Source organism: Canis lupus, chromosome 2 (genome assembly GCF_048164855.1).
Source record: "Canis lupus baileyi chromosome 2, mCanLup2.hap1, whole genome shotgun sequence".
Lineage (NCBI taxonomy): Eukaryota > Metazoa > Chordata > Mammalia > Carnivora > Canidae > Canis > Canis lupus.
Window position 1 is genome coordinate 21,003,695 of NC_132839.1, and position 25,759 is coordinate 21,029,453.

Sequence of the window (25,759 nt, forward strand, 5' to 3'; positions counted from 1 at the left end):
CCTGGTTTCATGTTCATAGACCAGCTCTGATAGAGCCCCATAGTGTTCTTCTCTCTATTGGTCTAACTGACCCAGCCCCTGATCAGTAACCATCTCACCCATTGTATCATGGGCACTTTTCATTAAACAGAAAGTTTTCCAGTGTATCGGCCCAAGAAATGAAAATATTAGTACTGCATTAACCAAATCCCACAAGATTTTACATCAAAAGAAACAAATAGTAAGGCTAGAGACTAAGGCTGCTAGCCTTTGGCAGATGTAACAAACATTACTGATGTTGAAAGAAGAGAGAAAAGATGCAGTGTTAAAGGAAAAGGAAATCTTGGATCCTCCTAACTTTGGCTTAGTATTTCTGAGCCTCGGTATTATATGTCATCAGGCTGTCCTTGGCTGTCCAGAGGAACCAACCAATTTGTTGCAATATTCTACTGTCAAATACTGCACTAGTTACTAAGGATAGGAAGCTCTCAAGAGATACTTCTTATTTACAGGGATCTTAAAGTATAGAAAATGAGACAAAAGGAAGAATACAGAGAGCAACATTATGAAATAAATGTTAGTTACAAAGGTCTGGAGAATCCTAAAAGAGAGACATAGTAATTCTCCTACCTCTCCAATCCACAGGATTCTTTCCTTCTATCATTTAAATTTACCTATGAGGCTGGGGAAAGGTCGGGTTAGAGAGAATGGATTGTAGGGGCAAAAGCAGCCTACACTCTGAGCACAAATTGAGCAAACTGTTCCTTCTATGTTTTCAGCTTCCATTGTGATTCCATCTTAAATAAGAACCTCTATCACTGCAGCCTTGGATTCCATTATTCTTTAATTAGCAACAGCAGTATTTATTGGATATCATCCATGCAGTGGACACATTCAAGTTGCAGTAGATACAGAGGTGAAAAAGACAAGGTTTATACTCTTGTGGAGGTTTGTTCCAATGCACTGAGACTCTTCCTTCCACTGGCAGCCACAGTAGCCATGGTGTATATATATTGTTCTCACACAATCCCAGCAATGTTCTGAGGCCCTGATGCCTCATGTTAATGTGTCAGGGCAATATGGGTGTTGAGCAGCATTGCTAACACAGTTGTCAGTACCACTCTCTCAGATGATTCAGGCTCAGACTCAGACAAAACCCTAGAATTGCCCTATAGCCTAGTTTTCACAGGGCAGATTTACAGAGTGTACTGGCTGGGAAGGCAAGGAATAAGAGGCCCTCTGCCATTGTTGCTGTCCAATCCCTATAGAATAACCCAAATCACCAAGAGTGAATGGCAAAGAGAGGGTTTCCCATCAGGCCAAAGGATGGCCCAGGAGAGAGGTAGACTAGGGTCAAGCCTTCCTGGCAGAGGCCCAGGGGTCGGAGAGAGGTCTTAGGAAAGCAAGCAACTTAACCTTCATCTGGGGGTCCCTGGCTGTCTCAGAAATGAGGGTTAGGGTCTCTCAAGTACAATTCTCAGGTATGGTCAAAATTGTCATGATGCAAGTCAGTCAGTTGTGACCCTCAAATCTTATTTTGTGTTCCCTTTAGTGAATGCTCTGTGTACACTCTGCTTTTCAGATAAACTAGTGATAAACTACAGATCCTAACTAACAGATTCTTTAAATTACATCAAAGGTAATGCCCTTGTTTCTGAAGGAGAATCTAGGAACAGAAAAGAGAATGCACAAAAGCACTTCTTGTGGTACTTTCTCAGTATGTTTATGTCCTCCTGGCAGTAACCAAAAGCATAGATACCCACAGGAGGCCCAGGAGCTGGAAAGGAATAGTTCATCACACTCAGGACTCTGAGCAACTGTAAAAAGAAAAAAATCAACCATTTGCACCTCATATAAATTAGTCTGTGTCACCTCCACTGTTTCCACTACCACAGAAATATTCTATTGCCACAATCATGAAGTGATTATAGAGCTTGCTTTAACTTACCAGAACTTGTATTCCTTGCATTTTTTACTTAATCTTATTAAAACAAATAAATATCGTTGTCATCTTAGGAGAACACCCAACACATTTCAGTTCATCTGTCAGTGTTAGAAAGTATGACTGTCAAGTTTGTTTGCTTATTCATTTATCCAGTGAACAGTTACTGAGAACCTTTCTTGAGCCCACATGTATTAACCCAGCCCTGTGGCAGGAACCAGAGATACCCAGTCCTTACAGAATTCACTGTCTAATGGTGAAGCAGACATGTTAGAAGATAGATTAGAATATAATATACCGCCTATTTTTAAACACACACGAAAAGTCATGGACTTTAGGGGCACAGAGAAGAGAGTCCCTACGTGCCTAGAAGAGCTAGGAAAGAGCTTCATGGAGCAAGTGATGCCATTAGGTAATAGCTGACCTGCAGGACCTACTGACTTGGGAAGTGATAGGAATTTCCCCCCGGGAGGAACCTGGAGTGCTGGGGGAGAAGGGAGGAAATGAGGCTGGAGAAGAGGAGGGCTGGCTGTGAAAACTAGTGGTGTGGCTGCTGGAAGCCGCCAGGTGTTTATAAGGAGAACAGTGATAAAATTAGATTTGTAAAAATAATGAGACCCTGCTGAAAGTGGGAAGGATGATTGGCTAGAAGGTGAGATCAGAGGACAAACAGATTAAGGGTGGGAGACCACACAGAAAAAAATAGTAATAGAGTCAAGAGTGACTTCTGGGTTCCCAGTTTGAACAACTAGGTTGTGTTGTTTGCTAGGAAAGGAAAGATGGGAGGGGAATGGATAAAGGGATAGGTTACAATCAACAGAATGAATGGGAAAATACATGAGAAAAAGAGATCATGGGAATCCTGTAGAAATGAGGAAGCATGGTAGCAGAGAATGGTAGTCCTGAGCTGATGATAAATACAGGCAGTGTGGGCCACTCCCACGTCATGACTAATCATGTACTGACCCAGCTTCAATTAAAAAAAAAAAAAAAAAAACTTGACAACTAGAGAAGAACCTACATGGAATCAAAAATGATAATTTAATCTATACTTATACATCTACATCTTCTTTTGTAAAAATAAGGCACTAATGGTTTTAAAAAGATGCTTCAGTGTGTTGTTTTTAAAGAATCAGTGCTCCCAATAATCTGCCTTTTTCATCCCTGTAACCCTATTTGCAAGTAAAATCCCATAGTTGAAAAAGGTTAGTAGATGAAGTTACATTTATATTTTAGACTTTTTAAAATCCTGCTTCCTGATATTTGTTAATTTACTCCTCTCTTCTCTTTCGCAACCTTTGTTTAATTTATTATTTCTGTCCTATCTTTTCCTTCCTTATTTAAGAAGCCACTAACATCATTCATTCTTCAAACCCACTTCCAGTTTTATCGTTCATATTCCGGCTTTTTATTTTTTTATCTCATCTTTTATTTTTTTAGCTTGCTTTATAGAGATTATTAGGATTAACTGCATATTTTAGCATGCATTTCCATCATTATATGTTAAATGTTCCCTGCTTAGTATTTTACTTTAGATCTCGCCTGGATTCAGAACGTCAGGGAGTATGTCATGGCCAAGTGTGCCAAACTTCCCCATCTCGGTCCTGTTCCAGGCCAGTCTTGTGATGCATGCCTTGTCCAGGTTCCAGAAGAGGTGTGGGGGAAGAATTCTTAACAAAAACATCAACCCACTGACCTATCCTGAGGCAGCCTGAATCATCCAACTGGCCCTAGAATCACCCTGATTTTCCATGAATCCTCCAGGCTAAGGTTGGCCCAGAATAAGACCAATGTCAAAGCCCAGGAGAATAGTGGAGCAGTAGACTAGCATCCAAAAATGGGGAAAAGGATGAACTTGGCCCAAGAATTTTAAAACATGCTTATTTCAGATTTATAGTGTCTGACTCACATTCACAGAGGTTTCTCCATGCTCTTTAAAATAAGGTCTCTGTTTTCCTTTACTACCTTTACACATTCTGCCTAAAACACCACTCCTGTTTTCCTTCTGCCATGCTGAATCCTGTGCCCTCTTTCCTGCTACTCATTTCATGGCCAAGATTGTATGATCAAGGCTTTTTGACCTTAAAGATTTCGTGAATGCCTAGCTACTTCTGACATTCCATATCTAGACCGGTACCCCAACTTTTAAGTATTCAATGATATAAATTGAGTTATAATCAATTTCATACTACATTGCTTTCTGACTTTAAAATGATACATTCAAAAAATAGTAAATTTATAATAGTTACTTAAAAAGAGCACAATAGGGCAGCCCGGGTGGCTCAGTGGTTTAGCACTGCCTTCGGCCCAGGGCGTGATCCTGGAGACCTGGGATCAAGTCCCACGTCAGGCTCCCTGCATGGAGCCTGCTTCTCCCTCTGCCTGTGTCTCTGCCTCTCTCTGTGTCTCTCGTGAATAAATAAAATCTTTAAAAAAAAAAGAGCAAGATAATAATTGAGTTTTAACATAATGTGAAATAATATAAAATAGTGAAAAATTGTAGTTGCAGAAATACTACAGGGAGACTATGCTTTCTCCCTCTGACATCTGAGCATTCTTTCCTGTTGTGTTCATCCATCCATTCCATCTCTCATTAATGCTGCAGACATTTATTAGGCTTCTACCATGTGCCAGGCCCTGTGCTAAGTCCTGCTGATACAAAATGGCTAGTAAACGATCCCTGGCCTCCAGTTCACTCATGGAAAGAAAAACACAGTTGTTCTTCATCATATCTCTGGGAATGCATCTTTGCATCCAGAGGACAACACCTGATTCATAGTAGCACTTAGTAAATATATATCAAGAGATCTGAATCCCACTATCATTTCTGCCTCCAGCCAGCCAGACAGCTTTAGTCCAGTCTTGAAACCTCTGCATACGCTAACATTAAAGTGAAGATGTGCCTTCTGTGTATTCAGCAAGCCCATTTTTTGAGCACCTACAAGTGTGTCAGGCTCTGTTCTATATTGAAACTCCAAAAGCGAATAAAGGAAAGTGCTTGATGAATTGCTTCATAAACTACTGAGAGAGACAAAACATAAGTAATAATGTGTGATAAAGGCTCCAATAGAAAAATGTATACAATAAATGAGTACCTAAATGAGGGAGAAACTAATTCAGCCCTGGTTATCAGAGAAGTCTACAAAGAGGAGGTGATGTGTAAGCTCTGCCTTGAAGAAAGACCATCCAACTCCAGGGAACAGATACTAGTGGGCTCATTTCAGAAGCCCAGCTTGAGCAAGAACATGAAGTATGAAAGGCCAGTTGCTTATGCACCATAATCCCCACCCCTGGAAGACATGAAGAAGGGCCAGATGATCCTTGGTGGTCTAGTCCAGGATTTAGAGTACCAGTAATTATAGGAACTATCAGCATCTGAATGTTTATATGAAATTCATGGCCACTAAAAGGTATGGGTGGGTGTTTATGTTCTATACATTTAAAAACTTTCAAATCTTTAATTAGTGTCTTTTATTTCCATTATTTAAAGATGGAAAATTGTTTGGCAAAAAATGTTTCAAGTCCAATATTAAGATTATCTTTTGAAAAAGGGAATAAAATTAAACAGTGAAAATCTCCAGCTCTTCCCAGCCTTTTCCTCAGTAGGAGTTAATATCTGGTTAGAATAAGCACTAATAACCTGGAGGAAATACAGTGTTAAGGTTTATATTTTTTATTAAAATTTTCACCACAAATGAATAATTTGGGATAAAATTTAGTTTTTTATAGTCTGTACTAGATATGATTTGCTTGTCTAATTAAAGTCTATCTACCGATTGTAGTAAATTTGCAGTATTTTAATGTGTCTTTTCATTTCTATATTAAGAACAAAGAACTATGGAACGGGAAAGATAGTGCAGACAATGCTTACGGTTTGGGTAATTAAAACCTATGGAGAGATTTCTTGGCACCTAATCTTCCCCCAGCCTAAGTAATCTGTGCTAGAAATCACACACCAAAAACGCCACATAAGATATTTTAGGCCAGTTCAGAGGTTAGTCATTTAAATTTGTATTGCCTGCTTTTCTAAAGCATAAGTGCACCAAACAGTATCTGTGTAGAATAGGTTTTCAGTAATTGCTTGCTGACAATATTTTAAGTGAAAGAAGTCATTCCTTAGGGCGGCCACTCCCCAGGGCTGGAGGGACAAAGCAGCAGTGTGGTAGCAGCTATGGGGGGATGTTTATGAAATATTCTCAGAAACTTCGCTTACAGGCAGTATCCATTTCAACTGCATCTCCTTTTCCTATGTGGAATTACTGCTCTTTAAAGATTATTCAGCTTGTTAAGAGCAGACACTTATTTTCATAAAGCTGTGAAAGACAAGCACAAAAAAATGATTTAATATTAAAGAAAAGGAAACTACCTTTTTTTTAAGTTGATGCCTTTTTCCCTTGGCTTTTATGTGAACATGACATTCATGCAACTAATAGAGATAATTCCTGCATGTGTGCTTGACACATCAACCCTCTGAAGGAAGGGTAATGCTAGCTGTGCAAGAAAGGTTGATTATTTGGATTTTAAGAAAAATTAATGGGTATTTTGGGGGGTTTTGCAAAAAGATTTGAAATTGCTGCTGTGCAGTGCATAGCTACAGGAAAAGAAAGACGATGAAAATGGATATTCTTGAGGGCTAAGATTGCCGAGATGGAAAGAAGTTGAATGGTTGGAAGGTTTAATCGGTGATGGCGACCCTCTAAAAGAAGCTCAATTTTATGTAAATAGCAACAATATAAACCATATAGCTTCATTTAATTGAAAAAGGCCAATAATAATTTGGTTATTTCTTTTTTACTAACAAGAAATAATTAAGAAAGGGAAGCTAGTTTTAACCATTGTATACAGAAGGGATTTTGTAGTTGAGAACATAATGCCTAAGACGAGAAATGAGAGCTCCATGTGGCATTCTTTTCATTTATATTCCTTTCAGTAACGAAATAGAATCTGTTCCCTACATCTATTTCATTAGAATTTTTGAAGCACCTGTCACCTATCATCGTCAGTTTATATGTATTTCAAGTTTTCCTGATGAACAAATGTAATAATGCAGAGTCCATATGTCCACATGTCTGGGAGGGGAGATTCCACGTGGTTTTTGGCTTACCTGTCTGGACTCCTTTCCCCATTTATTGTTTGGAGTATGTCACCTTCTGTCAATCTAATTACTTCTCTAAGAAACGGCTGTTCTCAGCTCACTGCATGACAATCGCTGCCTTGTGAAGACATCCCAGAAGCCTCTGCAGTCAATTGATCTACCCCAGAAGTGTCACTCTCACATGGAAAGTTGAATTCAGTATACAGACTCACTCAAGATTTACCGAGTTCTCTGAGGGAAGAGTCTCTTTAGATACGTAGCAGGAGAAGCTGGTTTCAGTAGATCTCTTGCCTTATCTTGACATACTGAATAAATCTTTTCACAACACAGTCAGCTGCAAGACACTTAAAATATATGAAGCCAGGACTTCTAGCCCCTGTAAAAGAATAATGATTTAAGTGTCTACGTTACCTGACCAATAACATTTGTAGAAGATCAGAGAAGCTTTCAAAGGCCAGAGGCAGAGATTCTGATTTTTCTAGAAAAACGCCTGAAGGAATAATGATTATTTATCCAGTTAGCAGTCCCTTTAGTTTATACCGACTATTTATTGCTACGATAAAGACAGACTGAGCTGAATCTAACAGTATTTCCTTTGTCATCCTTAAACAGCTGTAGATTTTTAATATAATAAAGATAAGACTACTCTTATAGTTCCACATTCACATGATAGTATTTAAGTTTATGCCATCACATCCATCCTCAGAGCCTTATAATTCTACCGTAATCATCTGTTCTTGGCAGAAATGTGTTCTACACGCTCTCAGTGGAGGATAATATATTTGAACAATTTTTTCAATGTTCTAGTTATGTGATTATGGGAATTTGGAACTCACTATTAATTTGCCCTTGAGTTTTGTATTTATGTATCTCAAAATGCCCCCTTTTTTAAATAATACAATTCAACTTGAAGTAAGCCTATAATATACCCTTCGACATTAGAGATACTTCATTACTTAGATACTAGTAATGTGCATTGAGAGATAATGTAGTCAGATACAAGAAGAATTTATAAGGAGAAAATGAGCCACTGTTTCCCGCCCCCTTCACTTCTGTTTCCTTTATGACTTCATGCCACTTGCTTTGTTTGCTTAACAGTTTATATAATTCTTTAGGTACAAAATGAGCTCTTGGTCTAATGATTTTTTAACCCAAAAACTAATCATTGCTTTATTGACTAATAAACATTCCCACTCTAAAATCTGACATCTAGAAATATCAATATTTTAGCCATATTGTCATATTTCAAGTTTTCCTACAGCCCAGTTTTTTAATTTCTCTACCCTAATTTATTTCCATGTTAACTCTAACTGCTGTCTTTGCATGTGAGTGAGTGAGATCTATTCTGGATCTCTCACTTTACAAGTGTGGGAAAGCCTGGACAGGGAAAGTACCCCCACCCCCACCCCTTCGCTGACAGGAGGCTAGAGGTGTGGACCTTCATGCCTGGCCATGCTGATTTGAGACCTGGCATAATGTTTCCCTAAAATCTTCATGGAAGACGTGTGAGAGATAATGAGTTAACATTTGTGGAGATCTTTCAATAAACTGTAATTGATGTTTGAATTTTTATAAACCAAACACAGTATCTACCCTCGAAAGCTTCATAAGAATATTTAGCACACATGTATGTGCCAGATGGATTGTAATGACAGTTGATAGGCCTCTCCTAGCCCTTGCGTTCTGTTGTCAAAAATCTGCACATCAAAACAACTATAATTTTTACAATATGATTTAATGGCTAAGAGAGTTGGGTGCACATTGAAAAACCTACTGTCTAAATAAGACTATAAATTATTGATAATATAAGATTTTAAATTAAGGGTTTATGTAAGAATATTCCCATTGTGCCTTGCAGAAAAATAGGTAAATTTTGAAAATCATCAGATAATATTTTCTTCATCTGACACCTTTCTCTACATAAGTGAATTTTTATGAAAAATATGTGGATTATGATGCAAGACATTCAAATTATTCTCAAAAGCTCAAGGATATGTGGAGATCAAAGCAGAAACAGATCATAATGCAGCAAACAGTTATCACCCGGAAGAATATTATTGTGGTTGAGATAATGCTAACAAAACAGCCTAAAACAGGAAATTAAGTTAGTGAATAAAAGTATTATTGTAATGTATTGTAACATTCTTTGTAGTATTATTTTAAGAACCCTCCCCAAGGGTACTTATTCTGGGTAAAAATGATGGCGTAGATCCATAGTAGGGGGACAGGTGGCCCCACCAATTATAAATTCCCCAAGATTGTAAATGTATATATTATCATCTTGTGTCAAAATATTCATTTTAATATTCAAACATTATACCACATAATAAGCTGTAACCATATGTTTATTTGTTATATTATACCACTATAACATTAATAAATATTTACAGAGCTGCAGTGTATCATAGATGTATCAGAAATGGTAGCTCTCTTAGTTTGATTTTAAGTGAAAATCTTCAGTGCCTCAGAAACTAATTTTAAATGTTACATTTGTTACACATTGATAAGAGCCAAGGAGTTTAAATTGTTAAGACTGACACCCCCTTTTTAACTCATGTTGTTTTATTTATTTTCCCCAATTGCATGAATTAAAGATGGAGTGTTATCTCAGCTTTGAATTCCTTAGCTTGATGTCGCAGATTTTGCTTTATTTGTATGTGAATTCTGTCTTTAATAAAGATGAGCTCTGCTGAACTTTCCATTAATGAGAGACACTTAGGTACCCAGCTCTTTATAAATGATGTTGGTAGTACCAGGAAAATTCTGAACTGTTGCTAGTCTATTAATAATTGACATGGCAAGCTGTGTGATTAATCAGAAGTTTTATGATCTCTAAAAACACAACTTTATCTCTATAAATCAGATGGTGTACAATTAACTTGACAACTGTCAGTTAAAAGGAAGAAAAAAAAAGAAGGAAAGTAAAACTCAGGACTCCTGACTCATACTTTTTCTGTTTTAGTGCTTCATTTGTATTTATCCTTCTGTGACAGCTGGGACTAGACCAGATAGACCTACATTCAGGAGACAGGAGGTTGAGGATAAGGCACTGACTTCTCACTTTCATGTGTCAGGAGACAGTCTCAGGGTGATCCTACTCAGCTGGAACCAGGAGGAACTTTTGCTAAGTTTGGTCATTATTGACTTAGTTACCTCTTTTCAGTGTTCCCTGGCTTCCTTGCTCAGCTTATGGAAAGTTAAACTCAGCCGCCTTGGCTTTTCGTTCAGCCTGTGTTTATTAGGCAGATAATTTCTCAGTATTCTCAATCTCAATACCGATTTTCACAAATAAAGACTTCTAACCAGACTAGACAAAGACAGTTCTCCTTATGATGGCAGCGTCTGGACAATCTTCCTGGGTGCTTTGTGAGAATATTAGCGGGGTTCTCTTATGGCCTTTTGCTGTCATGTGCACATCCCAAGGGGTGGCAGGATGCCATGAGCACCAACCATTATGTTAAACTCTAACTAGAGATCTCTTTCCAACATTTCTGCTTTTGACACGATCACAAATTCTGAAATCATTGTGTAATGCCCTGACTGCTAATTTTTCTGTGGGAAGATAGTGTTGCAATTTGCCACCTTACTTGTATTCTTCTGTAAGTGTCTGTCACGTATGAATTCCCTACCGTGAAATTTCAGCCCTGGTACCATCTTTGTTAATTGACTGAATGTAGCTGTAAAGGGAATATTGCCCTTTTATTTTTTGGTAACTAGTAATGAGTACACTATTGAAGTCACGCATGGGTTCTCTCTGTGATTTCTTTACCCTAATGTAAAAAAAGCATATGTAATAACAACCTGAAATACTGGACAGCTTGAACTTCTGTAATACTCCCTGAATGTCTCTTACAGCCTCTGTCTAGGTTTGAACTTTCCAAATTATGTATTTCAGACGTTGAGAAAGAAGGGCCTTAATGGCTGTGACAGCCCAGATCCCGATGCAGACGATTCAGTAGGTCACAGCCCTGAGTCTGAGGACAAGTACAGGAAAATTAACGAAGATATTGATCTAATGATCAGCAGGCAAAGATTGTGTGTAAGTACTCGGAACACCCTTCATTTTTTTTACTCTTGATATTTCTCTGAACCTGGCAGGCCTTGAACAAGAAAGAAAACAAAGGCTGTGAAAGCCCCGATCCCGACTCCTCTTATGCACTCACCCCACGCACTGAAGAAAAATACAAAAAAATTAATGAAGAATTTGATAATATGATCAAGAGTCATAAAATTCCTGTAAGTACCAAAGGTAGATGGCTGGTCTGCTGATAACTGCTGCAGTAACATACCTTAACCCTTTCAGTGATGACTTTCTCTAAGAAGCACTGGAAAGTCAAACCAATAAAATAGCCATCTCATCCCACGGGCAGTGCATTTAGAAAGCAAACCCCAAGGGATGCTGAAATTACGTAATCTAAGAGTTGCCATCAAGAAGTTCATTCAGAGGTAGAAGATATACAGGCGGAAGAGAAAGATCTATGCAACACACCCTGAATTTACACAATCTTTTAAACACACAGTTCACACGAATCACAATGCACTGGTAAAACACTGGAGTCTCCTTCTGAACAAGTTTGAGGACTTACTATAAAATATACATGAATCCGTACTGAGACCAGATACACGTGTTGAACTGCAGTTCTCTGGTGTAAACTGCCCATCATCACCCAAAGAGAAGCTTAGTTCTGAATAAAGCTTCAGCCCCTTCTCCCTAAACATGGCATTCAACAACAGCACTGAAGGGTTAAAGCTAATGCTCGCTGCAGGGAAACAGACTGCATGAAAACCTAATGGTAAGATTTCAACATGTTTGTGTGCTGGGGTGATTTTAAGGCTTTACCAGAATATCCGCTTTGCCTACACCAACATTTTCCATGCTTTAACATTTGGCTAAATTTTGTCTTAACCAAGTCAAAAGATGTCTAACAATCAATCATATGCCTTGCCAGTTATTTAAGAGAAATAACTCTGCATGTATTATTTTGTTTGCCCACATAGAGAGGGGGAAGTACATACCTTTTATTATATTTTGTCATCAGTCAAGTGATGTTAATTTTGTGACATCAAGTGATGCAACTCAGAGGTTCACGCATTTTCTGAATAACTAATGTTAGTGTCTTAAACCCTCATTGTGTACCAGCTCTTCAGGAGGTAATTAATTACTTCCTCAAAAAAAGAACATTTTTCATAAGTTAGCAAAATACTCTCAACCTGAGGATTGGGAGAGACACTGCAGTGAAAATATGCCTCAGCAATTACAAATACAGATATTTGGGGAGGAGTGCTCTAGGCTGAGTCCACAGCTGCACTCACAGGATAAATAAATGCTTTACATATAGTAAGTGCATAACCAACCTGTGTTGAGTTAAATTGTGCACTTTAAAACTTATTTATAAAATGTATGAATATTAAACTTTCTATCCTCCTAAATATGTCTGCTTCCTTTGTTAAATGAAATAATGTCAGCAGTAGAGCTTTTGTTGAATCGGAATTATTAATACACTGTATCATGAAAGAAAACTAAGTGACTTAAATTCTTAACAGGTTTCATAAAACCAAGTACTACCACAGTGAGCACTTTATCAAAAATAAAATATTTCCTATCAGATGCAATGCATATTATTATACTCAGAATTCTTTTTTTTTAAGATTTTATTTATTCATAAGAGACGCAGAGAGAGAGAGAGACAGACATAGGCAAGGGAGGAGCAGGCTCCATGCAGGGAGCCCCATGTGGGACTCGATCCCAGGACTCCAGGATCACGCCCTGGGCCTAAGGCAGACGCTCAACCGCTGAGCCACCCAGGCGTCCCTATACTCAGAATTCTTAAATGATAAAATGCCCATTGAGATTTTATCTTGCCCAGAAGGAAAGAAATCCCTCCTTTGGGCCAGTTTTTAGTTCTTATGGGCTGAGTTTCACTTGCTGTACAATACACTGGTTTAGAGCTGCTGGGCATAAAGGTTTATGAATATAAGATTGTAGGTGTCTCAGATGGGAGGAATCTCCTGCACAGCTAAGAAAGGGCAGGATATGTACTACTGCGGATCACTCTCCTTGGCCGTGATCCTAAATGCGTGTGAAGTTTTAGCCCCCCAAGACTCTGGGAGAATGCCCATATTTGCACACTGGATCGTTTTTCCCATGCTTTAGGAGAAGGAGGTGTGATGCATACCTGGACTCCCTCACAGTATTTCATCCTGTCCTGTAAAGAGTTCAAAATCAGGATACATGATTTCTTAAGAGGTGCAGTGGTGTGTGGCGGGGGATGAAAACCACATGAGAGTTTATAGGCTGGGCTGTGAGAAGGACTACACAGCTCCTAGCTGTGCCTCTGAGTCTTCATCTCTTTAGTAAGTGCTTCAGTCTCGATGATGAAAAGCCCAGTTTTCGCACATCGCTTTCAGTTGCTGGAAGTAAATTTTGTTGAAAGTTTCCACAGCTGCTAAAACATTTACAGCAGGGCAAGGACACTCTGCCCTTTGTATGTAGAGAGTGTCTCCACCTCTTTAAAAACATTACAAGACTGTTTTTCTATTTCAAAGACCCAGTTTGAAGAGTTTCCCTTTTAAAATAGAAAATTTAATATTGCAATCACCTGTTACAATATAATTTATGCCCATATTCCTCAATTACATGAAATAATTCATGGAAGATTTGGAATCTTGTTGACCAGCATTTCCTCATGTGGGGTTTGCCACGGTTCATGCTGGGCATCACAGCAAGAAAAAAAACAGTTCCATTTGAGGAACCAGGAATTAGGAAATGGGCTGAAGGAAGGAGACGTGGTTGCGAGATTGGATGAGAGTGAACAGGAAGGGGGGAAGTGGAAATAGTATGTGTTTTCTTCAAATAACAGACTGTGAAGAGAGAGAAATACTGCTATAACTAGGATCAAGGAAAGAGTTCAAAGGAAAAGCTCTGGAGATTATTTATCTGCAGAGGAGGAATGCCTGAAGGAAGAAAAAGATCAAAGGCATTGGTGCAATGGAGCTACAATAGTGAGCTACTCGAGGAAGGGAAGGAGGATAGGGTCTGAACAGGACAGAGTTGTAGGTATACCCATGACCTAGTTAAGGTGGTAGGTAGATGGGTAGAGTGAAGTTGAGTATGTGACCACCTAGTGATTGCTGTGTTTTATATTAAACTTAGCTTCTATAGATATTGAGATGAGGGTGTAGGTGCTGGAAAGAGAACCAAGAATGATAAAGGTGTAGACATTGTGAGAAATCTGGGATGAGAAAGGAAGAGAGAGTACAGACCAGAGTTGTCAGGCAGCCTTGAGAGACTTTGGAAATCAGCAGTTGGTGTTGGGTGATTTCTTTTCTCTGCTGGTTCTCAGCAGCCTGGTAATGGTTGATTGAAAGGTAAGGGAGTATCATTAGTGGCCCAAAACGGGGACTCAGTTCAGTCATTCACATTAAATAAAAGAAGGCCTATTAACTAAAAATATTTTATTAAAAATATTTTATTTAACTTTTTATTGGACTTTTCTTTGTGGTAAGCTTGGGAAAATAGTGGGTTTTGGGTAAAAGTTCAGATACCTTTCTGACCACGATAACTCACGTCAGTAACCATGATCAGTTTGTTCAGGGATGGACACTAAAAGCTTTTTAGCTCTAATACCTGTGTATCTTAAAGCAGGGCTAGCATTGTGGGCATGCGACCTATACAATTACGCAGGGCCCTGCTCTCGGATGCTTTACCATCACCATCTTGAATTTCTTCATAATTTTTTAAAGGGGCCCCACATTTTCATTTTGCCCTGGGCTCTGCGAATTACATAGTAGTCCCTTCTACAGCATTTTATTTAATCACCTAAAATTCCATCTTCCTACCTGTCTTGAGTGTTCTCAAATTTGGAGCCTGGACCTGAGATATATGCAAGTTGGGAGTTCCTAACTACTTTCTGGCTTCCTGTTTTTAGACAAAAAAAAAATTTAAAAGATGCTTCTTAAGTTCCCTAATTTTGAAAAATCAAGAAGAAAACAAGTAATGCCAAATTCCTGTAAACATTTATACATTTTTGTAGCCTTTGCATTCTGTAAAATGTTCAGAGCTGGTTAGTCTCTTTATGTTTGCAAACACTTCATGTCTCAGATCAGGTCAAGGGAGGTTAAATAACTTGCCTGGTTCAATGGCAATTTATTACACAACTGGACTGTAACTGAGATTTCTGATATAAAAGCTGTTGTTCTTTCTGAATCTCAGATATCTCCTCAGTCTGATCATTTTTAAGCTTACAATTCAACTTTAAAACTATTTAGCCAGTTCCTAATACACATAAAGGAACCAAGCAAAAGGCAGAATGCAAAAGATGTTAGCCTATTATATAAATTGTGATTTTTTTGGGGGGGGAATATGCTTTGATAGCAGAGCTATATCTGATTGCTCTTTGGCTGCTTGCAAGAGAATTTTGTACTTACCAAATTGTTTGCAGTTCAGAACGCTGGAAACTGAATAATTCTTTGGAATGACCGTCAGAGTAAGAGAGGAGTAGAGGGATTTTTCACTGAATTGGTTATTAGGGTGGTTCAGATTTTATGAAATAATGATTGATAATTCTTATTTTGGATGTGCATGTAGTCAGAGGAAATGGGCTTTGCTGTCTACCGAGACACAATCAACACTGTAGAATATGCAGGGGAGAAGTAGTTTTATAGCAGATCCTTACGTACCCAGTCATAGTTAAGCATTTATACGCGGTAATAGTGAATATAAGTTAAAACATTTGTAGCTAAAAGATAGCTTTAAAATACCAAACCTGGGATCCCTGGGTGGCGCAGCGGTTTAGCGCCTGCCTTTGGCCCAGGGCGCGATCCTGGAGACCCGGGATCAAATCCCACGTCGGGCTCCCGGTGCATGGAGCCTGCTTCTCCCTCTGCCTGTGTCTCTGCCTCTCTCTCTCTCTCTCTCTCTGTGTAACTATCATAAATAAATAAAAATTAAAAAAAGATAAAATACCAAACCTGAGTAAATATGGAAGAGAGGAGTCTTTAAGGTTTATTTTTTCCTGAGACCTCAGTCACACCTTGGCATTTAGTGAGCACAGAGCTCATTCTAACATGGATGCTCAACCACATGTCCTGAGAACCCTTCTAGTTCATTATTTTCATGGTTCACAAATAATAAGCTGTTAACATGAAGCCCATACTCACTTCACAGTATGATTTCGGACTGCGGTATTTTATTTCTCTCCAAAAACTTAAACTGTGTTACACAGTGATTTAATGGAAAAAGCAACAGGCTCAGTCACCTACTAGTTAGATGACCTTGGACCACTTAATCTCACTGATTTTAAAAGGAAAGGATTATATCTATAGTGAAGGGATGTTGAAAGGGTCGGATCACATAATGTGTGTGAATTGTATGGTGCCTTCTCAGTAAATAATGTACAGTAAATTGTAAGCTTGTACTTTCATATTAGTACAGTGTCTTCCTAAAAATTCTCCTTTGATGAAAAATATTCAATTCATATAATAAAAACTAGACTAAGTGCTGCATTCCCTTACAGCAAAAGAGCTCTAGCAGCTTGATGAAAGGGAACATTATTTGACCAACATCATAAGCGATGTTACAAGTGATCAGGAGATGGATGGGGAGGTAGGGCAAGCTGCACAATTAAATAAGGTAGTCAGGGTGGGCTTCCTTGAGCAGAAAATTGAAGGAAGTGATAGAGTTAGCCATAGAAATGAGGCAAGAATGAGGGAGTGAGGAAGAGGACAATAGGAGATCAGATGATGAAGCCTGGAATTTATGAGGCCTTATGGAACACTGGAAGAAGTTGAGCTTCACTCTGAGAAAGGTGGGTGATTCTCACAGGGTTTGGAAAAGAGGAGTGTCATCATCTGATGTGTGCTTTTAAAGGATTGATTTGATTGCTAGATTAATAATAAAAGAAGGGCAAGGATAGAAGCAGGTAACTCTTAGGAGGTGACTTCGGTGATCAAGGCAAGAGGTGATGGTGCTGGAGCCAGAGTATAGCCATTAGAATGAGAGGTGTTTGGAGAGTGGATATTTTTGGAAGTTAAGCCAATAGACTGGATGTCGGGTGTGGGAGAAACTGAAGATTCAAGGGAGACTCAAGGATTTTATTCTATGCCACTGAAAGCACTGAGCTGTCATCAGCTGGAGGTGAAGAAAGGTATGAGTGGAGCTAGATTGGAGTTGGTTTTGATGTCTGTTGGGCATTCAAGTAGAAATATTGAGGTGGTTGTTGGATATGCAAGGCTGAATCAGGAGAGACATCTAAGCTGCTGATAAAGGACTTTGCTACTCTTAAATTCAGATATCAAAGGAGAAAGAACAACAAAAGCTGAGAAGGAGCAGCCATTGAGGTAGGAGGGAAAGTCCAGAGTTTTGAGAGGGAAGGAGTGACCAGCTGTGTTCAAGTTGAAGACTGAGGAGTTTTCATTGGATTTAGCAACCTGAAGGTTAATAATGACTATGACAAGAGGCTTTTCAGTGAGGGGGTAGGGAAAACTTTAATGGAATGAGTTGAGAGAAAACAAGTGTGCTATATTTACAACCCAAATTACAAATGCAGAATTGCCATTGATGACAATTTTTAATGAAGTTCCTTACATAAGAAAGTAGAATATTCCTTCAATGCACACAATAAGTGCATTTCTGGAAATTTCAATATATAACAAAATCCGTGTTTCAGTGTAAAAAAAATACCTTGTGTTTGTAGAACAAAGTTAGTTCTGACTCACATCATTGTAAATGGGCTTTTCCACACACATGAATGTCCTGTGGGGACTTTTGAAAGTTGAATAGGGTATGAGATGATTCTTTTTTGTGTTGAACTGTCCCATATTGACAGGGTATACAACATACCTGCCTGCTTACCCAGAAAATACCAGCCATTCACCCCAATTATTGTGACACCCCAAAGTTGTTCCACAGATTTCCAAAGTGCTCTCTAGGGAGGGAGTACACCCCTGTAGAGTACCACTATTCTAGACCTGGAGAATCACTTTTATAGCTCTGGTGGGAATTGAAGAGAGTTTAGTAAAAGGACTGTTTGTAGATAGGTAGAGTTCCATAAAACCCAAAGGAATAGTGAAGTATATTAGGGCTTGCAGCCTGAAAGTTGTTGCCATAGCTAGGCCTAAAGGGGCAGAAGATGGAAGATACCAGAGCACAGCAAGATCTAAGTCTGTAGAAGACAGGACCCAAAAAGAGGCATGACCTTCATAGAATGCAGCCTCTGCCAACCTGTGACTCAGCAGGGAGGACGCTACAGCAGGAAAACACCCTGACTTCTCTCCTACTCTCTATACTTCTGTGGGTGCTTCCACTGGCCCAGCTGAAGCCTGAGAGCAAGAGGAGCCAAGTGGATGCAGTCTGGAGACTCAGCCTCCTGGGCCCAGAGCAATGAAGAGGGAGGGTGGACAGTAGATCTGGAGGGGCAAATAGAGAAGATCTACAACAGTTACTTACTTTGTTTTCTTAGATATTCTAAATAATTCTCTTTGGCCTTTTACTACAGGAATGCAATATTTCATTCATTTGACAGACATTTTATTTTACAGCATGCACTCATATTTTTTGTTGTTTTTAAAAGGCTCTGGAAATTTGGGGTTATATTCATTCTTTGAAGTCTTATCCAACATTTCTATTTCATTATATAATGATGTTTACCCCAAATTATTTTTTGTTATTCTGCTTAACAAATAAAGCCTTACTATAGAAAGACTGTTTTAATAAAGCACTTCAACATTTTTTATTTCCCTATAAAACAGTGAGGAATCAAAGACATGTAAAAGAGTTATGAAACATTTGCTTCTGTCAGTATCAGCACGTCCAGGTCATGGAATAAAAAAAGAATAGGAAAAATAAAGAATAAGAGAGCATAAGCATAAATAGGGAATCATATTGAAATCACCATCAGGATAAAGAGCTTTTGCAGAACATGACATATGATGCAGGCCAGCCAATCAACCAGGAAAGGAAAGTTGATATTAAGAGTACTGAAAAAAATGATAAAAATATAAATAAAAATAAAAACTTTTGAGTCACATGCAAATAGGCATTTAAACTTACACAGTGGCTTATCTGAGAATCCTAAGAGAATGTTCTATATAACCCCTATCTCTAATAGATCTATCAGATACATACATACACACATACATGTATCCAATTTATAGTAATAATGCTGTATGCTCTGACACTATGAGTCCTCTGACAATATATTCAAGCAGTATTTTCATTTATTATGTTAAAAAGGAATTATAAGTATGATTATCCAGTTAGTGCAAGCAGAGAAACAAGCATGCTTTTGCTTAAATTGCTAATAATAATACCAAAATATCAATAATTGAGGCCTGATTACTCTAATTTGATATCCACACAACTTCATTTCACTAAATATCTGCCAGCTTTTCACTTGAGATAGAAGTCTTGCCATTTGCCAATGTCCACGCATCCCAAAATGTGAAATGTAACATATTCTGAACTATCATTTTATAAAATGAATTATTGAATGATACATGCTCTGTTGAATTCTGTATCTTAAAATGTCTGTTATCTTTAGAATTACTCTCAAAAGACAGACTTTTAAAAATAATAATTAAAATATATGTGCTATTCACATGCCTGGAGATGATTTTATATCATTAAACTTCTGCATAAATATGCTTCAATAAGCAATTAAACCGAAGACTCTGGTTTGCATTTTAATCCTCCCGTTTCTCTGTGAAGTCATCACAATCATGTACCTTTGATCTTGCAGTCATTTCTGGCACCAGATTCAGACATCACAAATGAACAATTATTACTTAACAGAATGGAATTCAAAGACAATGGAGTCTAATGAAATGGGGCTTTGTTTTAAACAAAAGTGAAACGTTTTCTAATAGTTGCAAAGAAAGAGTTCTAAGCACATTAAAGAAATCAATTTATGATCTGAACATCTTGAGAGCTCTTCTTAATGGTCTTCTAGACACCAAGCAGCTTGGTATTTGAAATTTTTCTTGGAAAAGTAAAGGCTGTATGACTTGAGGGCTTCTGTTTCTCTTCTTTCCTTTTACCTATATATTTTTTTTTCTGCTCTACAGGCTGTTCCACCTCCCAATTTTGAGATGCCAGTCTCCATCCCAGTGTCCAGCCACAACAGTTTGGTATACAGCAACCCCGTCAGCTCACTGGGAAACCCCAACCTTTTGCCACTGGCCCACCCTTCTCTGCAGAGAAATAGTATGTCTCCTGGTGTAACACATCGACCTCCAAGTGCAGGTAACACAGGTATGTCTTCATATGGATTCAATGTTAACAAATCATTGAAAGGAGCCACTCTTGGCAGAAAGTATATTTTATCACTAACATGTAGACTTTTCCAGTTTTCCATTTGTTATGTTCCTTCATTGCTTAATACCCTTAGGTCTTCCACCTCGTTAGCCTGTCTTTTGAAATCTTTCATAATCTGCTATTTATCTGTTCAGACTATCACCAATCTCTCAGATGGCTATATTTTAACTGCATACTTTCTCAAACAGAAAGTCAAATATCCTGTTTCCATTCTTTTCCTTCTGGTCTTCTCCCACCTAAAATGCTATTTTCCCTCTTCCTCTTAGCCAGATATCACCTCTTCTGTGAAATCTTCCCCTGTGTCCTCTGATAGCATTTGTGCCGTGTAATTATTTATTATTTTGGTCAAGTTTCATTTATTTATACAGAAACTTATACCACAAAGGACTTAAAGCAGAAAAGAACTATAATAAAATAGTGTAAGTTACGAAGTATAGAATAAAAACAAAACTTAGTCAGAAATGAAATTAAGAGCACATCATAAGAACATCTATACCTGCCACAAATTTGTCTCAACATCTCTAAGAAATCCCAACTGTTATTCAATTCAGTGTCCCAGAGAAAAGAAATTATTGCTCAGGAAAAGTCACTCATTCTTCATACTCAGATGAAGCAAAATACAATGTGATGGGTGCTATATTGAATATGTGTCTATTTCCCCACTGGATTTAAAGAATCTTAAAGGGAAGAAAGTCCTCCTGATATGCTAGCTTAACAGTCAGAACTAAGTAAATGTATATTGAATATAACCAAATAATTCCTTTATATTTGCAAAAGAAGCACCAAAAATAATAGTATTTCTAAGCCATATATAGCAAACCATTACATATTACATTTTATTTTTAAAAAGTGCTCCATATGAAATTTTTAATAAGTCTTAGGCACACATAATTGTATTAAATGCAATTTATTCACAGAATTTTTTCCTTGAGAATACTTCAATATCTGCCTTTAATTAAAACTAAACATGTATTACTGTTTAGTGCAAAAACTTTATATAGAAAATATAATCAGAATCAGCCAAATAATAAAATCTTGATAAATCTTGAGTCTGAGAGATGTATATAAAGGACTTCATTATGCCATGCTCTCTACTTTTGAATATGATTAAAAGTTTTCATAAGAATTTTCAATAACCATATGTTATTTCTTTCAGATAATATTCAAAGGCAGTTGAATTTCCTGTTTGATAAATTCATGCTCGTTTATTTTTTAAATTCCATACTTTATTTCCAAAATATTATTTGATTGGAAATAATAAATGTTTCTTAAAATATAATGAACATTTTCTTCAAATTCCAAAACCAGAACTAACTAATAATTATAGACTATCACTTAGGATCAGTTAGAAAATAATCCAGCTGAGGGACACCTATGTGGCTCAGTCAGTTAAGAATCTGACTCTTGATTTCAGCTCAGGTCATGATCTCAGGGTTGTGAGGTAGAGCCCCACATCAGGCTCCACGTTGGGTGTGGAGCATGCTTGAGATTCTCTATCTCTCTCCCTCTGCCCCTCCTCCTCTCCCTCTCTAAAAAAGAGTCCAGCTGATATCCTATTCTTTTAAAAATTTATTTATTTTTTTATTCATGAGAGGTAGAAAGAGGCAGAGACTTAAGCAGAGGGAGAAGCAGAATCGGGCAGCCCCATTCAGGACTTGATCCCAGGACCCTGAGATCATGACCTGAGCTGAAGCCAGTTGCTCAATCACTGAGCCACCAAGCACCCCAGCTGACATTCTACTCTTTTGGCTAAAACTAACAGTAATTCCTATATTAAATATCTTATTGAGGGGCACCTGGGTAGCTCAGTTGTCGAGCATCTGCCTTTGGCTCAGGGCGTGATCCTGGGGTCCTGGGGTCAAGTCCCATATCAAGCTCCCTGCAGGGAGCCTGCTTCTCCATCTGCCTATGTCTCTGCCTCTCTCTGTGTGTCTCTCATGAATAAATAAATAAAATCTTTAAAAAAAAATCTTATGGAAACATCCCAGCTGTCATATTTAAATATTGCCAAATTTTAATATACTTTTAAGTTAGCAGTGAATAAGCATATCTTTCTAAATTTGTAGCCAGTGAAACTTACTTTTATTATGTCAGTAAGGAAAATTCAGGTAGTAAATGAGATCATTCACTATGGGTAGATTCATGAAATGACCAAAGTTCTGGACAATTAGCATTTTACAAAATTAATTGTATAAAACATATTCTCAAAGAATTAAATATCAAATGTATGGCTATTTCAACTTATAGTAAACCTTATTCCTTTTTCTTCCACTTTCTATAAAACATCCAAAAATAAAAATTCAGAGACCATTTAAACACTGGATTTTTTTAATGTAAACTTTCTTAGGATCCTGCAAAATGTCAATGATTGAATGTAGGTTTAATGTTTGAGCACAGCATGTCATAATAAAACAAATGTCAGCCATCCAACTTAGGTAATATTCAAATTTAGGACCCTTGGGAGAGCCAAAATGCAGTGGTTGCTAAAGGTAAAGTGTGTTGTTTTGTGGACCTTTAGCCTTTTCTCCTTTTGATCTTTCTTTGTCTTTAATCTGTAGGTGGTCTGATGGGTGGAGACCTCACATCCGGTGCAGGCACCAGTGCAGGTGAGTGGAAACTTCTGTATTACAACATGGATCATTGTTCAGGGTTCCTATACTAGGTGATTTGCAGGAAGTAAGTGTTGAACAAAGTACAGAGATCTGTGAGATGCATAGAAAGAAAAATGGCCCCAAGAATTTCTAAAGGATTTTTATGAAGCAGAAGTGGATGGATAGTAATTTAGAAGAAGACTATTAACTAGAATTTTTCTTAATCAAACCTCAGCTAGTCCACATAATCAGAATTGAGGGCTCTAATAAACCAATTTAATACTAGATACTATCTCTGAACTCAGAAGTACCTTTAGCAAGATTTGCCAGTCAAGTTCTCTGTTAATCATTTCATGTTAAATGTGAATCTCTTTCCACCCAAAGAAGTACCAAACTCCTGTAACATTTCTTTTTTTTTTTTTCTTTTTCCTGTAACATTTCTAAAGGAAAATACATTTTAAGATAGGAGGGAGTGGGACACCTGGGTGGCCCAGTGGTTGAGCATCTGCCTTTGGCCCAGGACACTGGAGTCCCAGGATCAAGTTCCACATCAGGCTCCCTGCATGGAGCCTGCTTCTCCCTCTGCCTATGTCTCTGCCTCTCTCTGTGTCTCTCATGAATAATAAATAAAATCTTTTTTTAAAATAATAAAATAAAATAGGAGGGAGTGAGGGGCGCCTGGGTGGCTTAGTTAAGCATCTGCCTTCAGCTCAGGTCATGATCCCAGAGTCCTGAGATAGAGCCCCACGTTGGGCTCCCTGCTCAGCAAGGAGTCTGCTTCTTCCTCTTCTTCTCTCTCTCCTCCTCCTTCCTGCTTAATGCTCTTGCTTGCTTACTCATACACACTCTCTCTCTCTCAAATGAATACATTTTTAAAAACCTAAAAAAAAATAAATATAATAAATAAAAAGGAGGGAGTGAGATTTTAAACATTCAACAATACTGTTAATAAAATAAAACCAAAAAATAAAATAAAATAAAATAAAATAAAATAAAATAAAATAAAATAAAATAAAATAAAATAATAAAATAAAATAAAATAAAGCCAATTTTGGCATTAAAATCAGCTCTTAGAGAATATGAAAATAGGGTATCCCCAAAAAGCCATTAAATGTATTTTAGCTCTTAAGAACTTCTCCTATGGCCAATCATCTTATAGTCACACTTCTCCAGGGTTCCATATTAATTCACATTGTTGTGATTATTAGATATTGATGTCATTTTCAGTGCAGAGGTAAGACAGCACAGTAGTTTTTAATGCTAACCGCAGTTACTATTGGCATAACAAGTAACCATGGTAATTCCTGCAGCTGGAACATGCTATACATTTAAAATAGTAGGAGACAGGCATGAATGACAGAAGGTTATGTTTGAAATGTCAAAAAAATTCAAGCTTACTGAAATATCCGTGGACAAGCTAATTAAAATATTTTTCCAGGGTCATATATAATAGCCTGCTAATTATAAGAAAGAAGATAAAGAAAATCAGCATACAAAAACATTTTTAGAAATGCATCCATTTGGGGGTAATGTTTCTCACTTCTGATATTGGCTCTTCACTAATTCACTAGTGCTGAAGAAAAACTATTAGAACTACAGAGTGAATTAACAAACAGAATCAATGGCACAAACTTCCTATTTTATCTGCCTTTTAAAAATTAGATAGAGTCAAAGTAGTGAGTAAACTTGATATATTATTTTGCTGGACATTGAAATGAAGTGCTCATTTTTTCCCCCGAAAAAATAGTTTGAGGCGGGGGGATCCCTGGGTGGCGCAGCGGTTTAGCGCCTGCCTTTGGCCCAGGGCGCGATCCTGGACACCTGGGATCGAATCCCACATCGGGCTCCCGGTGCATGGAGCCTGCTTCTCCCTCTGCCTGTGTCTCTGCCTCTCTCTCTCTGTGACTATCATAAATTAATTAATTAATTAATTAATTAATTAATTAAAAAAATAGTTTGAGGCTTACAGTCTCAAAATTACAAAACCAGTTCAAAGCCAGAGCAACGTTGCTTGGATTCGAGTCTCTGCCAAAACTCTGGTTAGAGAGAATGGTGGGGACCAAGAAACTAGATTGTCACAAAGACCAAAAAAGAGATAACTTTTGAAAATGGTTTAGATGTTATGATATTTTCTCCAGTATTTCAGTGCTCCACCAATAGTGGTGATAAAAGTTATTAGATGTAGTAAAAAACATATGGGGGGGATGGGTTACTCAGCCCTAATGGAAATAGACTCTTGTTTCTGCTTAATATCTAGAATGCTTTAGGATTCTCTATTGAAAATAAGAAGTGTTTGGTTGTTCAATTATGTTGTCATTGTCAATTCTCTGACTAAGTTTAATGGCCCTCCAGGGACAGAGAAGACACTCAATCTTGTAAGTGTAAAAGTTAGCCACATATATGGCTATAGCATCACTGAAGTAAAGAAATCTTATGAGCTTAGCATATTTGTCTTCCTACATCAAGACCTCTGCCACAGATATGAGAATCTTCTATTTCAAAGATAGAAGGAAATAAAAAGAAAGATGCTCAGTTGCTCCACCCTGATGATAATAAGCATTATATCTGGATGAATGTATCTCATAGCTGTGGGCATACAACTTTCCCAGTTTCTATATATTTGTGAAAGAGTTACTTCCCCATTTATTAAAAATAGAGGAAGAAGCCCTTTCTGACTCTGGTTCCACAGAACACCTGTTGCAGATGCTATTTAATAGACTTCAGGCTTAGCTGTTGTGTCCTGCTACAGGCTCGGTCATCTTCCCCTTCTTTCTCAAACCCGCCAGTATCATGTGTCAAAGCTGAATATATCTATGCTGATGTCAGAGAATCACATAACA

General features: G+C 37.8%; 1 protein-coding gene across 39 annotated transcripts in view; it reads left to right on the forward strand.

Moving 5' to 3' along the window:
• Positions 1 to 25,759, forward strand: part of MEF2C (myocyte enhancer factor 2C) — a 169,054-nt gene that overhangs the window by 115,006 nt on the left and 28,289 nt on the right. For 26 of the 39 annotated variants that reach the window (XM_072791994.1, XM_072792092.1, XM_072791991.1 and 23 more), the window contains 3 exons: positions 10,912 to 11,055; positions 20,079 to 20,265; positions 22,887 to 22,934. In XM_072791994.1, the coding sequence (XP_072648095.1) occupies positions 10,912 to 11,055; positions 20,079 to 20,265; positions 22,887 to 22,934 (379 nt within the window). Of the gene's footprint in view, positions 1 to 10,911; positions 11,056 to 11,114; positions 11,253 to 20,078; positions 20,266 to 22,886; positions 22,935 to 25,759 lie in introns of all 39 variants that reach the window. The other 13 variants (XM_072792020.1, XM_072792034.1, XM_072792099.1 and 10 more) reach the window with 2 other exon arrangements.